General features: G+C 47.6%; 1 protein-coding gene across 2 annotated transcripts in view; it reads left to right on the top strand.

Moving 5' to 3' along the window:
• The first annotated feature begins 634 nt into the window (after positions 1-634).
• LOC148017246 (putative bifunctional methylthioribulose-1-phosphate dehydratase/enolase-phosphatase E1) overlaps positions 635-16,469 on the top strand; it is a 231,535-nt gene continuing 215,700 nt past the window's right edge. Inside the window, exon 1 of one of the 2 annotated variants that reach the window (XM_087663533.1) lies at positions 635-945. In XM_087663533.1, coding sequence (XP_087519659.1) covers positions 744-945 — 202 coding nt within the window. In that variant the 5' untranslated portion in view covers positions 635-743. The remainder of the gene's footprint in view (positions 946-16,469) is intronic. The other variant, XM_087663532.1, reaches the window with a different exon arrangement.

Here is a 16,469-nt window from a genome sequence, read left to right as displayed (position 1 = left end):
GATTGGTTTACTATTTTCAGGTCCGATACTTTCACTCCATGAGGCTTGGTTGATTTAAAGATTAGATATAGTATAGAGAGGCTTCACACAAAGAACCAAAATTGTGCATTGTGCATTAAATGTTGTAATTTTGTTCATTCGCTCAACAAACAAAACCAAGTTTTTGCAAACTTTTGCTCTACCAAGTAATGTTTTGGAAATGGAGGCTGTGTTATTGAATTTGTGGCACAGACAACTAATCGAGCAACGCAAGAAGCCTCACACACACATCGATACATCTTTCTCGCATCAAAAGAGGTAGAGTGATAATATTAGAATCTATACTATTAGTTAACGAGAGGTGGGGGGCAGATGCCACGTGGCAGCCCCCACCTTCCCCACAAAAAAAAAAAGAGAATGCGGGGGCGTGTGCCACACGTCCAGCACCAGCCGCCCCCTCCTGCAAAAATCGCGCCTGCCTTGCCGGGGCGTGTCTAGGCGCGGAGCGCCTAGTATATATGATAAAGGAAGAGAAAAGGTTTGGTTGACCAATGCCCTCACAAACCGAGTAGAACTTTACCAATAGTGAGAAGGAAAGTAGTAATGAAAGATGGGAATAATGAATGGAAGAGAGCATATTAACTACATAAAGGGAAGGAAATATATGCAACAACAATAATTATTCGATCTTCAATATTGTGAAGGTGTGACCAGAAGATCTCACACGAATGCAGCACTGAATTGCATTGGGAGGGAGGAAAGCCATGGCTATGCTTGCTACAACCACTGCTGCTCCCTCCTTCGTGGCTTCTGATGCAGTAAAGCAGGCCACTTCTCTTGCGGCAGAGCTGTGCAAGCAATTCTATTCTCTAGGCTGGGTCTCTGGAACAGGCGGGAGCATCACGCTCAAAGCTCACGATGCCTCCATACCCCTCTCGCAGCAGCTTATCATCATGGCACCATCAGGTAATGGAGACTCGAATAGGCCTATCTGTATAGTCAGTGCGATCGGAGAGAGAGAGAGAGAGAGAGAGAGAGAGAGAGAGAGAGAGAGGCCGGCACACGTGAGAGAGAGAGATGACGGGCTGCTGCTCCCGCGCCGTGCCGCCCTGCCCTCGCTAGGTCTGGCGCGACCTGCGGGCGCGTTTTCCTGCGCCGCCGCCGCCTGCAAAACCCTACCTGTCGCCACCCCGCGTTTGCCTCACGCGCGTCGTCGCCCCTGTTCGCCAGGCGTTCGAGTTCGTCACCACCATCGCGGCCTGCGTCTCTGCCTCGTTCGACCAGCCACGCCTGCGCCCTGTGCTGCGGGCGTCATCCCTGGTGCCGTCGTCAGGCAGTCCTGCTCCTGGAGCCGGCGGGAGCAGTCGCCCTGCCCCTGGAGCTCGCATCCTCTGTTCTGGCCGCCCTGTCAACGCCCAGCTGCCCTCTCGCTGTTGCCCTATTCAGGATAGCATCCTCCTGACGCCCTGTTCCCGGACGCTGCCGACGGACCCCTAACCGACATCCCAGCCTGTCCCGTCCTGCTGTGGAGACCGCCCGGCCTGTGTTTTGCCTGTCTGCCCCTGCACGGAGACAGGTAAACCTCGGTTTTCATTAGCTCTTCTTGCTGAGTGCACCCCTGGACAGCGCCTCGGTACAGGAAAAAGGGAAAGCGAGAGAGACGGCAAAACAGAGGGTCAGTCCTCATTCGAGAGCAAATCATCATCTACGATGGCTGGTTTGGATCTGGACTTCATAGATCAAACAGTGGCAGCACTGGGCCCGGATTCTGATGCGGAGGAACCCGAGGATATGGTTCCATGCAATGAAGAGATGCCCCCTGGTCCTGACATCCAGCCTGCGGGGAAACGTACCAAGCATGCTTCGGAAGAGATAGGCGTTTCTCAGGATCGGTCCTATGCCCAGGTTGCTTCGGATTCGGTGGACTCTCAGGAAGTGGACTGGGAACACTTGCTGGAATTTGCAAACACTTTGCTGGGCGATTATGTTCAACATAATCAGGAAGCCTTTTCCGACTCTGCACCTGACGATGTGCTGGATGCCACCGTGGACCCAAAAACGGTCCTACGCTCCTTTTCGGTATTCTATGATCGCGCTGTGATACTTTTCTTCACTGGTCGAATCCCGTTGCTTTCCCGTATTCGCCAGTAGTTGCAACATCTGCTGCAAGGGGACTGTGTTGAAGAGATTTTTATTGGCTCCCGGGGTTTTTTTGAGGTCCTGTTGAAATCAGAGACGCACCGTGCTGCTCTCCTGTCGAAACTGCCTTTGTTTTTTGAACGCCGATTGGTTCATGTGGTTCCATGGCGTCCAATGGCAGACTTTCAGCGTCTGCTGCAACGTGAATGCCCGGTCTGGGTCGAGGTGGAAAACTGTCCGGCTGTTTATTGGCCGCTATTGAAGGATGCTATGGCCGCTGTGGGCACTGTTCTGGTCCCTCCCAGTCTCCGGGCTGTGAATCGCAACCGCTTGTGTATGCTTTGGGACACTGCAAGAAAAAGGCCTGCCTGGTTACGCCTCAATTGCCCTGGCATGCACCCTTTACACTTTCGATTGAAATGGGGCAATTTTGCAGGGCATTGCTTCTCTTGTGGACAATTGGGGCACTTTATGGCCGAGTGCCCGGAACAGCAACCCACTTCCCATAATGGCCATGCTGTGCCGCCCATGGAGGAGATGGTATGTGATGCTCCATCACTGGATGCTACTCATCAGCCCCAAGCTTTGGCCAAAGGTAAACAACAGGTTGCGGGTCTGGATTCTAGCGCCAATAATTGGGTGGAAGTAGGTGCAAAAAAAGGCAACAGGGTTGTTGCGGCCATGCAGAACAATGTGCCTACTACATCTCAAGATTCCATGCGTACATACATGCGAAGGAAGGAAATGCAGTCGGCTGAGCGCTCGGCTCCTGCTATGGTTTCCTCTGGCCCCCGTTATCAGTCCGCCAGGAAAATGTCTTCGGATCGTTCTAAGGGTCCCTCTGCGAAGCTCGCATTTGATACCAGAGGTAATGTCATTACCCCGTGGGACCGTCGTTATCCCCGGTCCATCCCAAAGCCAGCAGATATGCCGTCTACTTCCAAATCTGGTCCGCAGAACTCTTTTGCAGTGTTGGCAGATTTCTTGGACGAGGGAGTCCTGGACATGCTCGCTGACAAAGTCCAATCGAGGCAAGCAGTGCCTCGCACCTGATTTTGCTTGGAGTATACATGAAAATCGCCACGTGGAATGTGCGTGGAATTTGTTCTCGCCACAAGCAACATGCTATGTGGACTGTGTTGCATGAAAATCAGTGGGATGTCCTGTGCGCTGTTGAGCACAAGAGTCACGATGAAGCCGGAAAAGTGGTAGATTGCCAGGGCTTTAGACTGTTTTATGCTGGGTCACAGGCCATGCATTATTCGGGTGTGCTCATGATTGTCCATGACAAATATCAGCCTGTTCTGATTAAAAATGATGTTCATGGCCGTTTTTTGGTGATTGAAATTATATTCGAAGGCGAAATCTTATGGCTACTTGGCCTCTATGCTCCGAATGATTCCATATCTCGTCGGGCGCTTTGGCAAACTTTGCAGGCCTCCTTGGCGCTTGGTAGACGGGGCTTCTTCATGGGGGATTTCAATATGTGTGTGGATTCCTCCCAGTCCACATCGGAGCATTCGGTGATGGATACGCCGGAAAGTCGTATGTGGCAGGCGTTGGCTCTTGACGTCCTCAAGCAAGATCTCTGGTCCTGGTTACACCCGTCCTCTACAGGGTTTACTTTCCACTCTGCCCAGTATGCAACAATATGGTCGAGATTGGATCGTATATATATCATGCAGAATGATGATTTTCTTCCTGAGCTGCTCGAAATAAAAGTATTGCAGCAATATGCCCTGTCGGACCATTTCCCTCTGCAGCTTGAGCTGCTTGCACAACCCATTGCCCCGTTCAAGCAATTTCTAGAGAGACTCCCTTTGCGTTTCAATTCGTCTTACCTGAAGCATGCCCTCTTTCAGGGCTATATGCAGCAATTGATCGACAGATTTCTCTTTGACTTCGCTTCTCAAGGCACTGCGTCCTTTGACCGATTGCTCGCTAATGTGCAGCGGGTTGCGCGGCAGTATGGGATCCACCATGCCTCTCTTTGTCGGCAGCGTCGCAAGGCAGCTGAGGACATGCTGGCTTTGGTTCGTTCTTTGCTGGGGGACACTCCGGATGATGCCTTTCTGCTCGCACTGGCCATGCGACTGGCGGATCTTATTAAAGAATTCCAATTGAAATCATATCAGCAGGCCAAACTGCAACATCTGACAGAGACGTTGCAAGATAATGCATGTCAAACCCATAAGTTCTTTCGAGCTCTTCACGCCTCTCCTGCTAGAGAAAATATGACCAGACTTGAGGATGCAGAAGGTCACCTTATCATGGATCCGCAGACTATTGTGCAGATGTGCACGAATTATTTCCGTGACCTTCTCGGCACCACTTCTCCACCCTCAGATCAAATCACTCAGGCCCGTTCGGATTTTTATGACCTGGTCCGCAATCAGATACCGCAGGACATGCAAGCTATTATGGAGTCGGATATTGGTGAGGCAGAGGTTATGGACGTCTTGTTACATTTGCCCAAGGATAAAAGCCCGGGTTGGGATGGTCTCACCAATGAGTTCTTCGAAGCTTTTGCTACCCAACTGGCGAAACCATTGCAGGCCTTGTTTCAGCAGGTGTGGCAAACCGGGATCATGCCTTCGTCATGGAAAGAAGGCCTTATTAAACTGCTTCCAAAAGTTCCTTCGCCATCTACGTTGACACAGTGGCGCCCCATTTCTTTGATGGGTTCAATGTACAAAATCTTTTCCAAAATAATGGCGAATCGGCTTCATAAGCATCTCCCGGCCATTGTGCATCCTCTACAGTATGGTTTCATTAAGGGCCGAAATATTTTGCACAACGTATTGAATGCTCAACTAGCTATTGATTATGCAAGGCATTCTAACCAGGAGGTGGTACTGATTCAATTGGACCTGGAAAAGGCTTTCGACTATCTGGATTGGTCTTTCGTCGCTGAACTTATGTCGGCTATGGGCTTTGGTCCCCGGATGTCTCGTCTAATCTATACTGTTAGCGCTGCGGCATCTTCGCGAGTCATGCTGAACGGAGGTGTTACTGAGCCATTTGTACTTGCCCGCTCCGTCAGACAAGGATGCCCTTTGAGCCCGCTATTCTTTGCCCTCGCGACACATCCAGTTCTTTCCATGTTATCCCATATGGTAGCCTCTTCTCGGTTGGCCGGTCTTTCGCTTCCTTCAGGCCACCACTTCATTAGCCAATCCCTGGCGGATGATACTTTTATGATTTTGCGGGCGGACAAGGACAACCTCAAGCGCGCATTGGATGTTTGGGGCATCTTTGGGCAAGCCTCCGGCCTTCGCATCAATGCGCTCAAATCAGCCATTCTCAGCTGCACGGAGTCGGATTTACAGTCCTTAGACTGGCAGGGTCTGGTTGTTCCTCGTGGCTCCATTGTCAGGCACCTTGGGTATCCTTTGGGTGTCGACGTTCCACCAAAGCAGCTTCTGCAGTGGATTTCTCAGAAAATGGTGGCCAAGTTTATGTATTGGAAATCTCAAGCCTGGCCCTTCCATATTCGTCTCAAAGTGGCCCAGACAATTATGCTGCCAATGTTGACATATTTTTTGCCATTATTGCCCTGGACTACTACCACTCTCAATGCTCTTACTCAGTCTATTCGCTTCATGCTATGGAAGAAGGACTCATTGCATGCAGGTATCTCCTGGATTTCGTGGTCGCATGCCTGCACCCCTAAACGCATGGGTGGCGGAGCTATTTTAGATGCCCAAATTCACATGCAGGCACTCCGTTGGTCTCTCTTCCGCGCCATGTGTTCGGATCATCATCCATGGGTCGATATAGCCCGTTATCTCCTTGAGAGCCATGGGCTTCTACATGGCAATACCCAAATCCGGACTTCTTGGTGGCATGTTCTTAATGCTGATTCGAGGTTCTCCAGTTCCTCTTCGTCGCTGCTCAATCATTTGGTATTTTCCTGGAAACGGGTCCTTCTAAAGGCTCAGTGGCATCCAGCGGAGGATCGCTTTACTACGAATTCTTTTCAATTGGAATTATTGGCAGTCTCGCGTTTACTTGCATGGGAAGGCAAAAATGAGCTTAGACCACAATTCAACCGGATGGCTCGTTTGGGCTTGTCTTCGGTCGCGGATGCCACCCTTGCTAGTCGCAATGTGCTTATCTCATTTCGTACAGCCAGGAGGCTTTACAGGATTCCGCGGGGATATAGGCCTTTATGGGAACAGCTTTTGCGTATGCTCCAGAGCAGACAACCCTTTCCTGCCCTTGCTTCAGATCATCCCTGGCAGGATTGGGACCTACAAGGCCGGCTGCCTTTAAGCAAAGCTTCTGCTAATCAAGTTTATCATATTCTGATCAAAGTTCAACAATGGTTACTTACCAAAGCCAATGCTTTATGGGGCCTACGAAAATCCCGGTCCTGGTGGAGGGCAACTGTGATGGAGGGCTGGTTGAACAAGACCCCCTTCAAATGTAAAGTATTTCTTTGGAGAGTGATGATTGGTGGTCTTCCGCTTGCGTCGGCTCTTTCCAAGCGACGAATTTCCAATGGCAACTGTTTCTTTTGTACCACTGCGGTGGAATCAGCCCGCCACAGATTTATTTCTTGCCCTGTCGCAAAAAAAATCTGGTTCTTTTTGTCGGCTGTTTGGCAAGGAGCGGTTGGAGTCACGCTGCGCCCCTTTGATTGGGTTTTCGGGCAGCCCAAATACACCACTCCTGCACAGCCACATATGAAGCTCATGTATCATTTTCTTCGATATTGGGGTTGTTGGCATAACTGGACAATTAGGAATGCTTTTCTTTTTGACTCCGCCTATAATGTTCAGCGACATATTGCGAGGCTTAAGGGCCTTTTGTATTGGCAGTTAGATCTTCTCCGGCATTCTGATTTGCTCTCTAGGGAGGACTTCCGTCCCTGGCTTATGGCTATTTCATCTGCCCCCTTGCCATAACTTTGTAACATGTAGCACTTAGCCCATCTTTACATGATGGCCTGGATTGGCGTCATGTATCTTGTAATCAAGTTATCTTGTACTTTTTTTCGTAATTAATACAATTACCTTTTACGAAAAAAAAAAAGAGAGAGAGAGAGAGAGAGAGAGAGAGAGAGAGAGAGAGTGTGTGTGTGTGTGTGTGTGTGTGTTTTTTCAGAGCTGAAAAGTGAGCTATGAGACCTGAAAAGATCGCATCATGTCCATCGAACTCGTCATTATGGAAAACTGAGCTGAAATTACAAAATAAATGAGACCAAAAAGCTAGTTTAACTACAAATGGTGGCTCTCTTTTTATTATCTTGAAGGCGGCAGGTTGCAGTACGATACTCATGTAAAATATTACACGGCGCAGCGAACAGAATCTGAGAAAGAGATAGAGAGTACACAACAGATAAGAGGAGAATCAGTAAATTCTTTAACTTCAAAAAACTGATACAAAGATGGCTCTGTCCACCCGTGCGCTTCCACTGAGTGAAGCTTAGATGGCGATCTAGACAGAAGATAGGTGAAGAGTTTAAGGCTAGCTGGAACAACAACTCTGACTGGGTGAAAGATTAGTGTAAGATGGCTGCGAAGGGGTTTAGCTTTTATAGCCTGCGAAGGTCGTTAGGTCGGCCTATTGACCGACCTACCATATGAGCCTCCACTAGTCGGCCAGGGAATATTCCAGGGAATATTCCCTTTACCATCGGGCCGGGGGCGCTGCCCCCGGACCCCCGTCAGGGGGGCCGCTGGCCCCCCTGGGACCCCCCAGCCAGGGGCCGCTTCCGCGGCCCCCGGACCCCACAATAGGGGCCCCTTTTAACTCCCTTACCACGCAACTCAATGCAATGTGCCTCGAGTTGCTACCAGCTTAACCACTCTGTCTAACCCAAAGATTAGACCCACAACAGTCACCTTTTTGCCATCCGATCACATAGACCTCATCTGATATACAAGTCAGGACTCAACCAATGTCCGGGCTCACATTTGGCTTCTCCTCATAATGGGGGCCTTACAACTTTGAGCACCATGGATCATTGGTAGCACCTAATGAGGGTGGGGGCATTGATCATATCTAACACCCCCCCTCAATGTCCACCCATAGATGAACTATCTCCTCGGCCCAATGCCGAGTCTCTGAAGATGAACTTGAAGCAGATCCTTCGTAAGTGCTTTGGTGAAGATATCTGCTCCATTCTCCTCTGTTGGACAGTAGACCAATTCCACTATCCCATCCTCCATCAAATCACGCACATAGTGATACTGGATCTCTATATGTTTGGTGCGTGCATGAAACACTGGATTTTTGGCAATGGCGATGCAACTCTGATTGTCACATCTCAGCACAGTTGGTTCTTCATCCTGCACTCCCATATGCCATAGAATCCTTCTCAACCATACGGCCTCACATGCAGCAAAACAAGCTGCCTTGTACTCTGCTTCGGTAGAAGACAATGCCACTGTTGGTTGCTTCTTACTAATCCAAGAAAAAATTCCTGAACCCAAAGAGAAACAATAACCAGAAACTGACTTCCTGGAATCAATGTCTCCTGCCCAATCTGAGTCACAGTTCCCCACAAGAGAAGTTCCGAAACTGTATGTGATACCATAGTCAAGAGTTCTCTTCAAGTATCTGAGCACCCGCATCCCAGCCTTCCAATGACTCTCATGAGGTTTGTTTGAGAACCTGCTCAAAACACCAACAGCAAAACTGATATCTGGTCTGGTGTTACACAAGTAGATTAGACTGCCGACCAACCTCCTATACCTCCCAATGTCTGCTAGTGCTGATGTATCCTCAACGGATAACTTTACATTCACCTCCATAGGTGTAGCTATCTCCTTGCACTCGGTCATGCCAAATGCCTTCAAGATCTCCCATGCATACTTCTTCTGAGAGATGAAGATCTTTCCTGGCTCTTGCCAGACTTCAATCCCCAAACAATAGTGCAGCAAGCCCAAGTCTGTCATTTCAAACTCAGAACTCAAAGCCTTTCGAGTTTGGTTGATCATATCTTCATAGTCACCTGTAATAAGAAGGTCGTCCACATATAGGACAATCACTACAGACTTTTTACCATCCCTGTAAACATACAAGTTAGCATCTGAGGCACATCTTTTGAAGTTTAGGTTTAAAAAGAACCTATCTATCCGCTGGTACCATGCTCTGGGGGCTTGTTTCAGCCCATACAATGCCTTCTTCAGTTTACACACTTTGTTCTCAGAATGGGGGGCCTCAAACCCTGGTGGCTGAGCCACGTACACCTCCTCCTTGAGGTCACCATTTAAGAACGCTGACTTAACATCCATTTGGTACACTGGCCACTTCTTGTGGGCAGCCACTGCAAGTACCGTGCGAATAGTGGTCATTCTGGCAGTTGGGGCAAATGACTCTTGAAAATCAAACCCTTCAACTTGTGAAAATCCTTGGGTAACTAGTCTAGCTTTGTACTTTTCTAAGGTACCATCAGCCTTGTACTTTACCTTCCAGATCCACTTGGTGCCAATAATCTTCCGCTTTGCTGGCCGATCCACTAGCTCCCAAGTGTCATTCTTCATTATGCTGTCATACTCCGCCTGCATAGCAGCCTTCCATGATGGATCTGCAAGTGCTTCTTCTAAGTCAGTTGGCTCCTTTACTTGTCTCATAATCTCAACCATCAAGGCCATGTTGACTATGTGAGCAGAAGCCCTCCTTTGCTCCTCTATTCTCTGAGACCTCCTTGGTCCGTCTGCCTTCTCCTCAACAGATGCAGGCATAGGATTATTGTGGTCATAGAGCTGCTTCACCCAGCGCGGCAATGGCTTTTCCGGTGGGGTGATGTCAGGTTGGTGAACTTTTTCCTCATCATCTGAAGATGATGCTTCCTCCTCCTTAAGGATAGGGATAGCTCTTGGGACAGGTTCATAGTGGACTACTTCTTCGCTTGATGATAAAGTGGAAGACCTTGCCTTCTCCTCCTCCACTGTATGCGGCTCCTCCTTGAACACCACATCACGGCTCGCGATGATCTTCTTTGCCTCTTGGTCATATAACTTGTAAGCCTTCTGCTCATCACTATAACCCAAGAAGATACATTTTCTGCTTTTTGGTTGTAACTTGTTTCTCTTCTCATCTGGAACATGTGCATAACATTCACATCCAAAAATTCTGAAATGTGAAACAGATGGTTTCTTACCAGTGTAAGCCTCATGAGGTGTTTTTCCCTTGAGAGCCTTTGTGTAGCTCCGATTTAGAATGTAGACTGCAGTATTAACAGCTTCAGCCCAAAAATGGTTAGGCAATCCCTTGCCCTTTAGCATGCATCTTGCCATCTCCACAATGGTACGATTCCTGCGTTCCACAACACCATTCTGCTGAGGTGTGTGAGGCGTCGTCAATTGACGCTTGATCCCTTTGCTCTTGCAAAAGCCTTCAAACTCCTTTGAGTTGAACTCACCACCACCATCTGTTCTAAATTTCTTCACACTTTTCCCTGTTTCATTCTCAACAAGTATTAGCCATTCTTTAAACTTACCAAAAGCTTGAGCCTTATCACGAAGGAAGTACACCCACATCTTCCTACTGTAGTCGTCGACAATCAACATAAAATAAGAAGATCCTCCCAAGGCCTGTGTAGGCATCTTACCACACAAGTCAGCATGCACCAACTCTAGAGGAGCATGTGCTCTATTCTTGCTTTCTTGTGGAAATGCCTTTCTCTGTTGCTTGCCCATCATACAAGCTTCACATGGTTCCTTCAATTCAGTTATTGTAGGTAGGTGAGCAACCATACCTTGCTTTTGCATCTCCTTCAATACTGCAAATCCGATGTGTCCAAACCTTTCATGCCAAAGCTTACTTGTGCCCACTCCAGCGGTGGCTGTAAGAGCACTTAGCTCATACAGGTTGTTCCTTCTTTCTCCTTTGCCAACAATTGTGCCAGCACTATCAATAATTTCTGCACCTGTCTTCTTGAACCTCACTTCATGACCAAGATCAGTTATGGCAGCAACTGATAAGAGATTTCTCCTAATTTCGGGAACATACAACACATTTGAAAGCTTTTTGACTTCACCATTTGCAGCAACAAAAGAAATAGTACCTGTGCCCGCAGCAGGGCATTTAGCATCATTTCCAACCGTCACAGTGATGGATTCTTGTAGAGGCTGCATAGAACTGTATAGACCTTTCTTGTTGGTCATGTGACGGGAGGCCCCACTATCCAACACCCAAGAGTCAGTGGTAGATTCTTCTTGCGCCGAGGAGCACACTTCCTCAACGGTCGCCATGAATAATTCCAACTCTGCTTCAGCCGTATTGGCTGTCTCTTTCCCTTTAGTTTTAAGGGTACCATTCTTTTCATCTGCCTTCTTGACACGACAATCTGCAATTGCATGTCCTTTCTTCTTACAGTAGAAGCACTCTCCTTGAAACTTCTTCTTGCCGCCCTTTTTCTTTTTGTCACCATCATTTTTGGTGGAGGAAACACCTTTGCCTTTTGCATTGGCAGAGAATGCAGCATCTCCATTGTTGCTTCCTTCTCGGGCTTTCAGCCTCAACTCCTCCTCCATTAATAATGCACAAAACTCCTCAAAAGTCAAAGCTTGAGGTCTCACCTGAGTATTAAGGGCAGTTACTAGTCCATCAAACTTTTGTGGACAAATCCGAAGACACCTCCGAGCTAGCTCTTCGCTAGTCTTTTGTATCCCAGCGCCAGCCATCTGGTCGCGCAGATTCTTAATCCGAGTGATGAATGCTTCAACCGTCTCTCCTTCAGCAAACTTCTCCGCTGCTAGTTGATTCTCCAAGTTTTGAATCCTTGTTTGGTTTCGTGTTTCATACTGACTCCTTAGTACATTCCAAGCCTCTGACGCTTTGGTTGTATGCTGAATCAGAGTCAAAACACTGTCAGAACAGCTTGTAACTAAGGCACACAATGCATCTGCATTCCTTCGTTTCCAAGCTCGTAGAAGATCTGCATTCGGAGGAATCATCACACTAGGATTTGATGGGTCGGGGGTAGGCTGTGGTTCTGCGTCAGTCCCCAGCACAGTCTCCAGAAGCTCATAAGAATCAAGGATAGTTGTAATTTTGAACTTCCACAAGGTGTAGTTTGTACCATCTAACTTGCCTTCGCTGAAGGTTGGTGGACGAATCCTCAGTGTTTGAATAGCCGGTACAGCAGCACCACCTCCTGCACCGCTTCCTGATGCGCCAGAACTGCTTCCCGGAGTCGACATCGTTTCTCTTTGCTGTTGAAGCCTTTGCCTCTTGCACGCTCTCCGATCTCTAGAGCCCCCTGGGCTCTGATACCATGTAAAATATTACACGGCGCAGCGAACAGAATCTGAGAAAGAGATAGAGAGTACACAACAGATAAGAGGAGAATCAGTAAATTCTTTAACTTCAAACAACTGATACAAAGATGGCTCTGTCCACCCGTGCGCTTCCACTGAGTGAAGCTTAGATGGCGATCTAGACAGAAGATAGGTGAAGAGTTTAAGGCTAGCTGGAACAACAACTCTGACTGGGTGAAAGATTAGTGTAAGATGGCTGCGAAGGGGTTTAGCTTTTATAGCCTGCGAAGGTCGTTAGGTCGGCCTATTGACCGACCTACCATATGAGCCTCCACTAGTCGGCCAGGGAATATTCCAGGGAATATTCCCTTTACCATCGGGCCGGGGGCGCTGCCCCCGGACCCCCCCAGCCAGGGGCCGCTTCCGCGGCCCCCGGACCCCACAATAGGGGCCCCTTTTAACTCCCTTACCACGCAACTCAATGCAATGTGCCTCGAGTTGCTACCAGCTTAACCACTCTGTCTAACCCAAAGATTAGACCCACAACAGTCACCTTTTTGCCATCCGATCACATAGACCTCATCTGATATACAAGTCAGGACTCAACCAATGTCCGGGCTCACATTTGGCTTCTCCTCATAATGGGGGCCTTACAACTTTGAGCACCATGGATCATTGGTAGCACCTAATGAGGGTGGGGGCATTGATCATATCTAACAACTCAATCTGTTGAAAGTATTATGACAAGGAGAAGTTTTCAAATGGTTTGTAAGAATGGCCCTCACACTTTGTCATCCAGGCTTTGCCCTCAAGCATGTTGCCTTTTGCTGCTGCCGGTAACCTTGCTGCATGATTGCTGTCATTAGAAATGAAGGCCTATTCAAGTGATGGAGAAGTTACACTCCAATTCCAAGTTGTAGAGTTGAGAGTTCTTGCCACCTCCACATTTCCCCTTAGAAGAAGTGGTACTAGATCCCCCTCTAAAAGTGAGAATGTATAAGAGGACTTCTTGTGGACTGGATCATGTAGCCTTGCATAAGGCAAGAATTGACATTCCAACTTCTAGAACGTTGACAAATGGAGCAACGAAATGACGTGCTGCATAAAATAGAAGTATTTAGAAGGCAACTTGATTGTCATTTGACCTCGGTGAGCCCGTAGTGGCGAACTTGGTGAGTAATTGCCTATATTAGTCCAACTTGACTTTTAGATCATCCCCTTCCTATAAAGCTCCTGCATCTCATAATCAAGATTGATACGTTGGGTGCAATCTCTTATTGTATAGTGGTCAAGGAGATGACTCGTCACTCCAACAATTAGATGGTAGGGAAAGATGCTTTAATTGTGAGTGAAACTTAGGAAGTAACCCTTGTGTTAACTTGACATTTGCTGTAGCATTGCAAGCTCTCCATTGATGGATATAGTCAGGGTGGGCTAGACATAGGCTTTAAATCAATTACTAGCTTCCAAAGACCTCAAGACTCAAGCACTCACTGCATAGGGTTAGGCCTAGTGAAATTAGAAAAATTAAAACAAGTCTTATTTGTAAAGGCATTCTTGGCCGTAGTAGTTGGAGGGTTAGTACTAAGTGAGGAGTAGGGTGGGTAGGGTCAGGGAGTGGAGTACAATTGGGGGGAATAACCGTAAAGTGCTTACTATGCAAGCAGGATGTGTGCACAATGGATCCATAGGTGAGTGTGGGTAGATTGGGCATAGGCATGGTAGTTGTGTGACTAGAACAAGGAGGGTGGATAGGCACATTGCAAGGAGAGGATAGAAATCCTTGCACTAGAGTGACCCATGGAGTGCGTGATGGTACATCATAAGTAGAGGCTGGACATCCCAATATTTGAGAGGCCAATAAATTGGGTGGTGCATGTCTAGGGGGAGTGAGGGGGATACTCAACACAGCCATCCCAAGATAGGCAGGTGTGCTCATGTGGGTATGTTCAAGGTACAATAGTAGTGGGCGATATTCTTGATAGTGATGAACTAGGGTGTAGAGTGGTATTCACCCGTGGGTAGCTAACATGTGGTACTGAAAAGAAAAAGTGCAAGGAATGGAGACAAATGATCATAATGTTAGTAGACGTGTACCTTATATTGTCATCTCCTGCTTGTGAGCCTCAGTTTGAGTTAGATGAGGACATTAGGAGCTCTGAGGTCGCCTTTGTTTGTCATTTTATGTGCTTTAGACACTTTAGATGGAGGGCACGTTAGTGCATTTCTTTTTGGGCACTGTAAACTGCCCTAGATGCCCACATTTTGGGCTTGGCCACTTTATTACCAATTATGGCCCCAAGTTGCCTATATATTGTTGGCCTGCCCTCTCACTCTCATTATCCATCATTGATCCTTGTGATCATCCAGCCCTCCTCATTCTCTCATCCCCTTGCTACCATTTGCTCACACTGACATGTAGAGCTGCATTTTGGGGCTGATTGTCACAACCTTGTATCCTTCAGCCATTGCAGTCAGATTGTTCCTTCTCTCACCTATGTTCTCTTTTAGTCTCCTCTCTTCTCCATGTTCACTTTCCTTTCTGTTGTGTATTCTCACATGGTATTAGAGCCACGTGTGTTGCTCTCCATGCTGCAACCAGCTGGGTGACATTCAACAGTGCTGCAGACCTGCATTCAGACCAGCACCTTGCGTTTTGATCAGGGTGGCATCATATATGACCAGGGTGGCCTGTTTACAACCCATTTCAGGCTGTGTTTTGCAGGGACAGCACTGCATTTTGTGCAGACCTGACCTCAGATTGCTGTGCTTCAGTCCTGGCGGTGTGAATCTCATCCTGGTGGCTATCTTCTTCACTACAGACCTGTGTGTTGTGCAGGATTCTTTAATACAGGTGGGAGACCATTTGTTTTGTTGATTCTGTTTGACCAGTCAACCTCATGTGATGGCCTCATAACACATGGACAGATCTATGGTTCTTGCTGTGTGTACCTGGAGCGCCTTTGTGATGCAGGCAGCTGGATTTTCAGCAGGGCATTGGACTGCTATTGTCTGAAAGGTTGCATTTACTGCAGCAGATTCCTGCATATCTGCATTTTGCAGATCTTCCCCTTCTTGCCGGGCATCGAGTACTTCTCCCACCTTGGATACTCCCCATCTTCATTGTTGTACATCAATTGTTTCATCAGCAGACTGATGGACCCTGAACAGGTGAACATCCTAGCTGCAACATCTTCTTTTGTTTTTTCTTGCAGGTACTTCTTGAAGGACATCTATGGCTGATGTGTATGCTTTGGGGGATTGTGTGGTGCGGCCTATGAGATTGTTTAGACCGACCACCATCCTATTATTCTCTCCTTCCATATTCTTCCGAGCCTCGAGGTTTGTAGTCTCCAATTGGTAGTGATGTCATCTCTAGAGTAGATGCTTGTCCTACTACGTGTACTTGCATCGGAGAAGCTGGATGGGATGAACTACCTCCTATGGTCATGTTGACTCGAGTGTGCATCCTTGACACCTATGATCTTTGGGATTTTTCTATTATTCTTTTATTCTGACCTACCGTGGATTCCCATGATGGAGTGACCTCAGACTCTGCAACTTTATGGGATTGGTTGAATTCTAGAGCCTGCTCTTTTCTCTTTTTGAGTTGTGTAAATTTTGTGCTTGTACATGTACGATGTATTTGCACCGCTACAAAGGTTTGGAAGAGATTATGTCTCTCTATTGGATCGAGACATTTGGGCATCGACTATCTCTCGAGTTGAAGCTATGACAACTTTCCATCATCCTAGATTTCCCTATGATGAGGGATCACATCTACAAGATGGAGGAAATTCAGGATGAGCATGCATCCCTTGGTTAGGACATTTCTTTAGAGGACCTCATTGTGACACTTCTCTCACATCTTTTGTCTGCAGTCTATGATATCTTCTACATTAGATTTCTTGCTTCTTGTAGTTGGAAGGCTATCACTTGGGAGGAGATAGTCCCATTAATGCTTTGAGTGGGATGCACATCATAGTGAGACAGATTTTGGCGAAGCCTGTGCACATAGTTGTGCTTTTGCAGCTTTATTACAGGCAAACCCTTTGAGGTAGATTTCCATTGCCGCACATGTTTCTGATTGTGCGCAATCTATTCCACAGGTTTCATCCCATTTCCATCGTCTCCTCT

Source organism: Lygodium microphyllum, chromosome 22, assembly GCF_053477565.2.
Source record: "Lygodium microphyllum isolate KBCC chromosome 22, Lygodium_microphyllum_v1.1.10, whole genome shotgun sequence".
In the NCBI taxonomy this organism is placed as follows: domain Eukaryota; kingdom Viridiplantae; phylum Streptophyta; class Polypodiopsida; order Schizaeales; family Lygodiaceae; genus Lygodium; species Lygodium microphyllum.
This window is presented reverse-complemented; position numbering and strand designations above follow the sequence as displayed.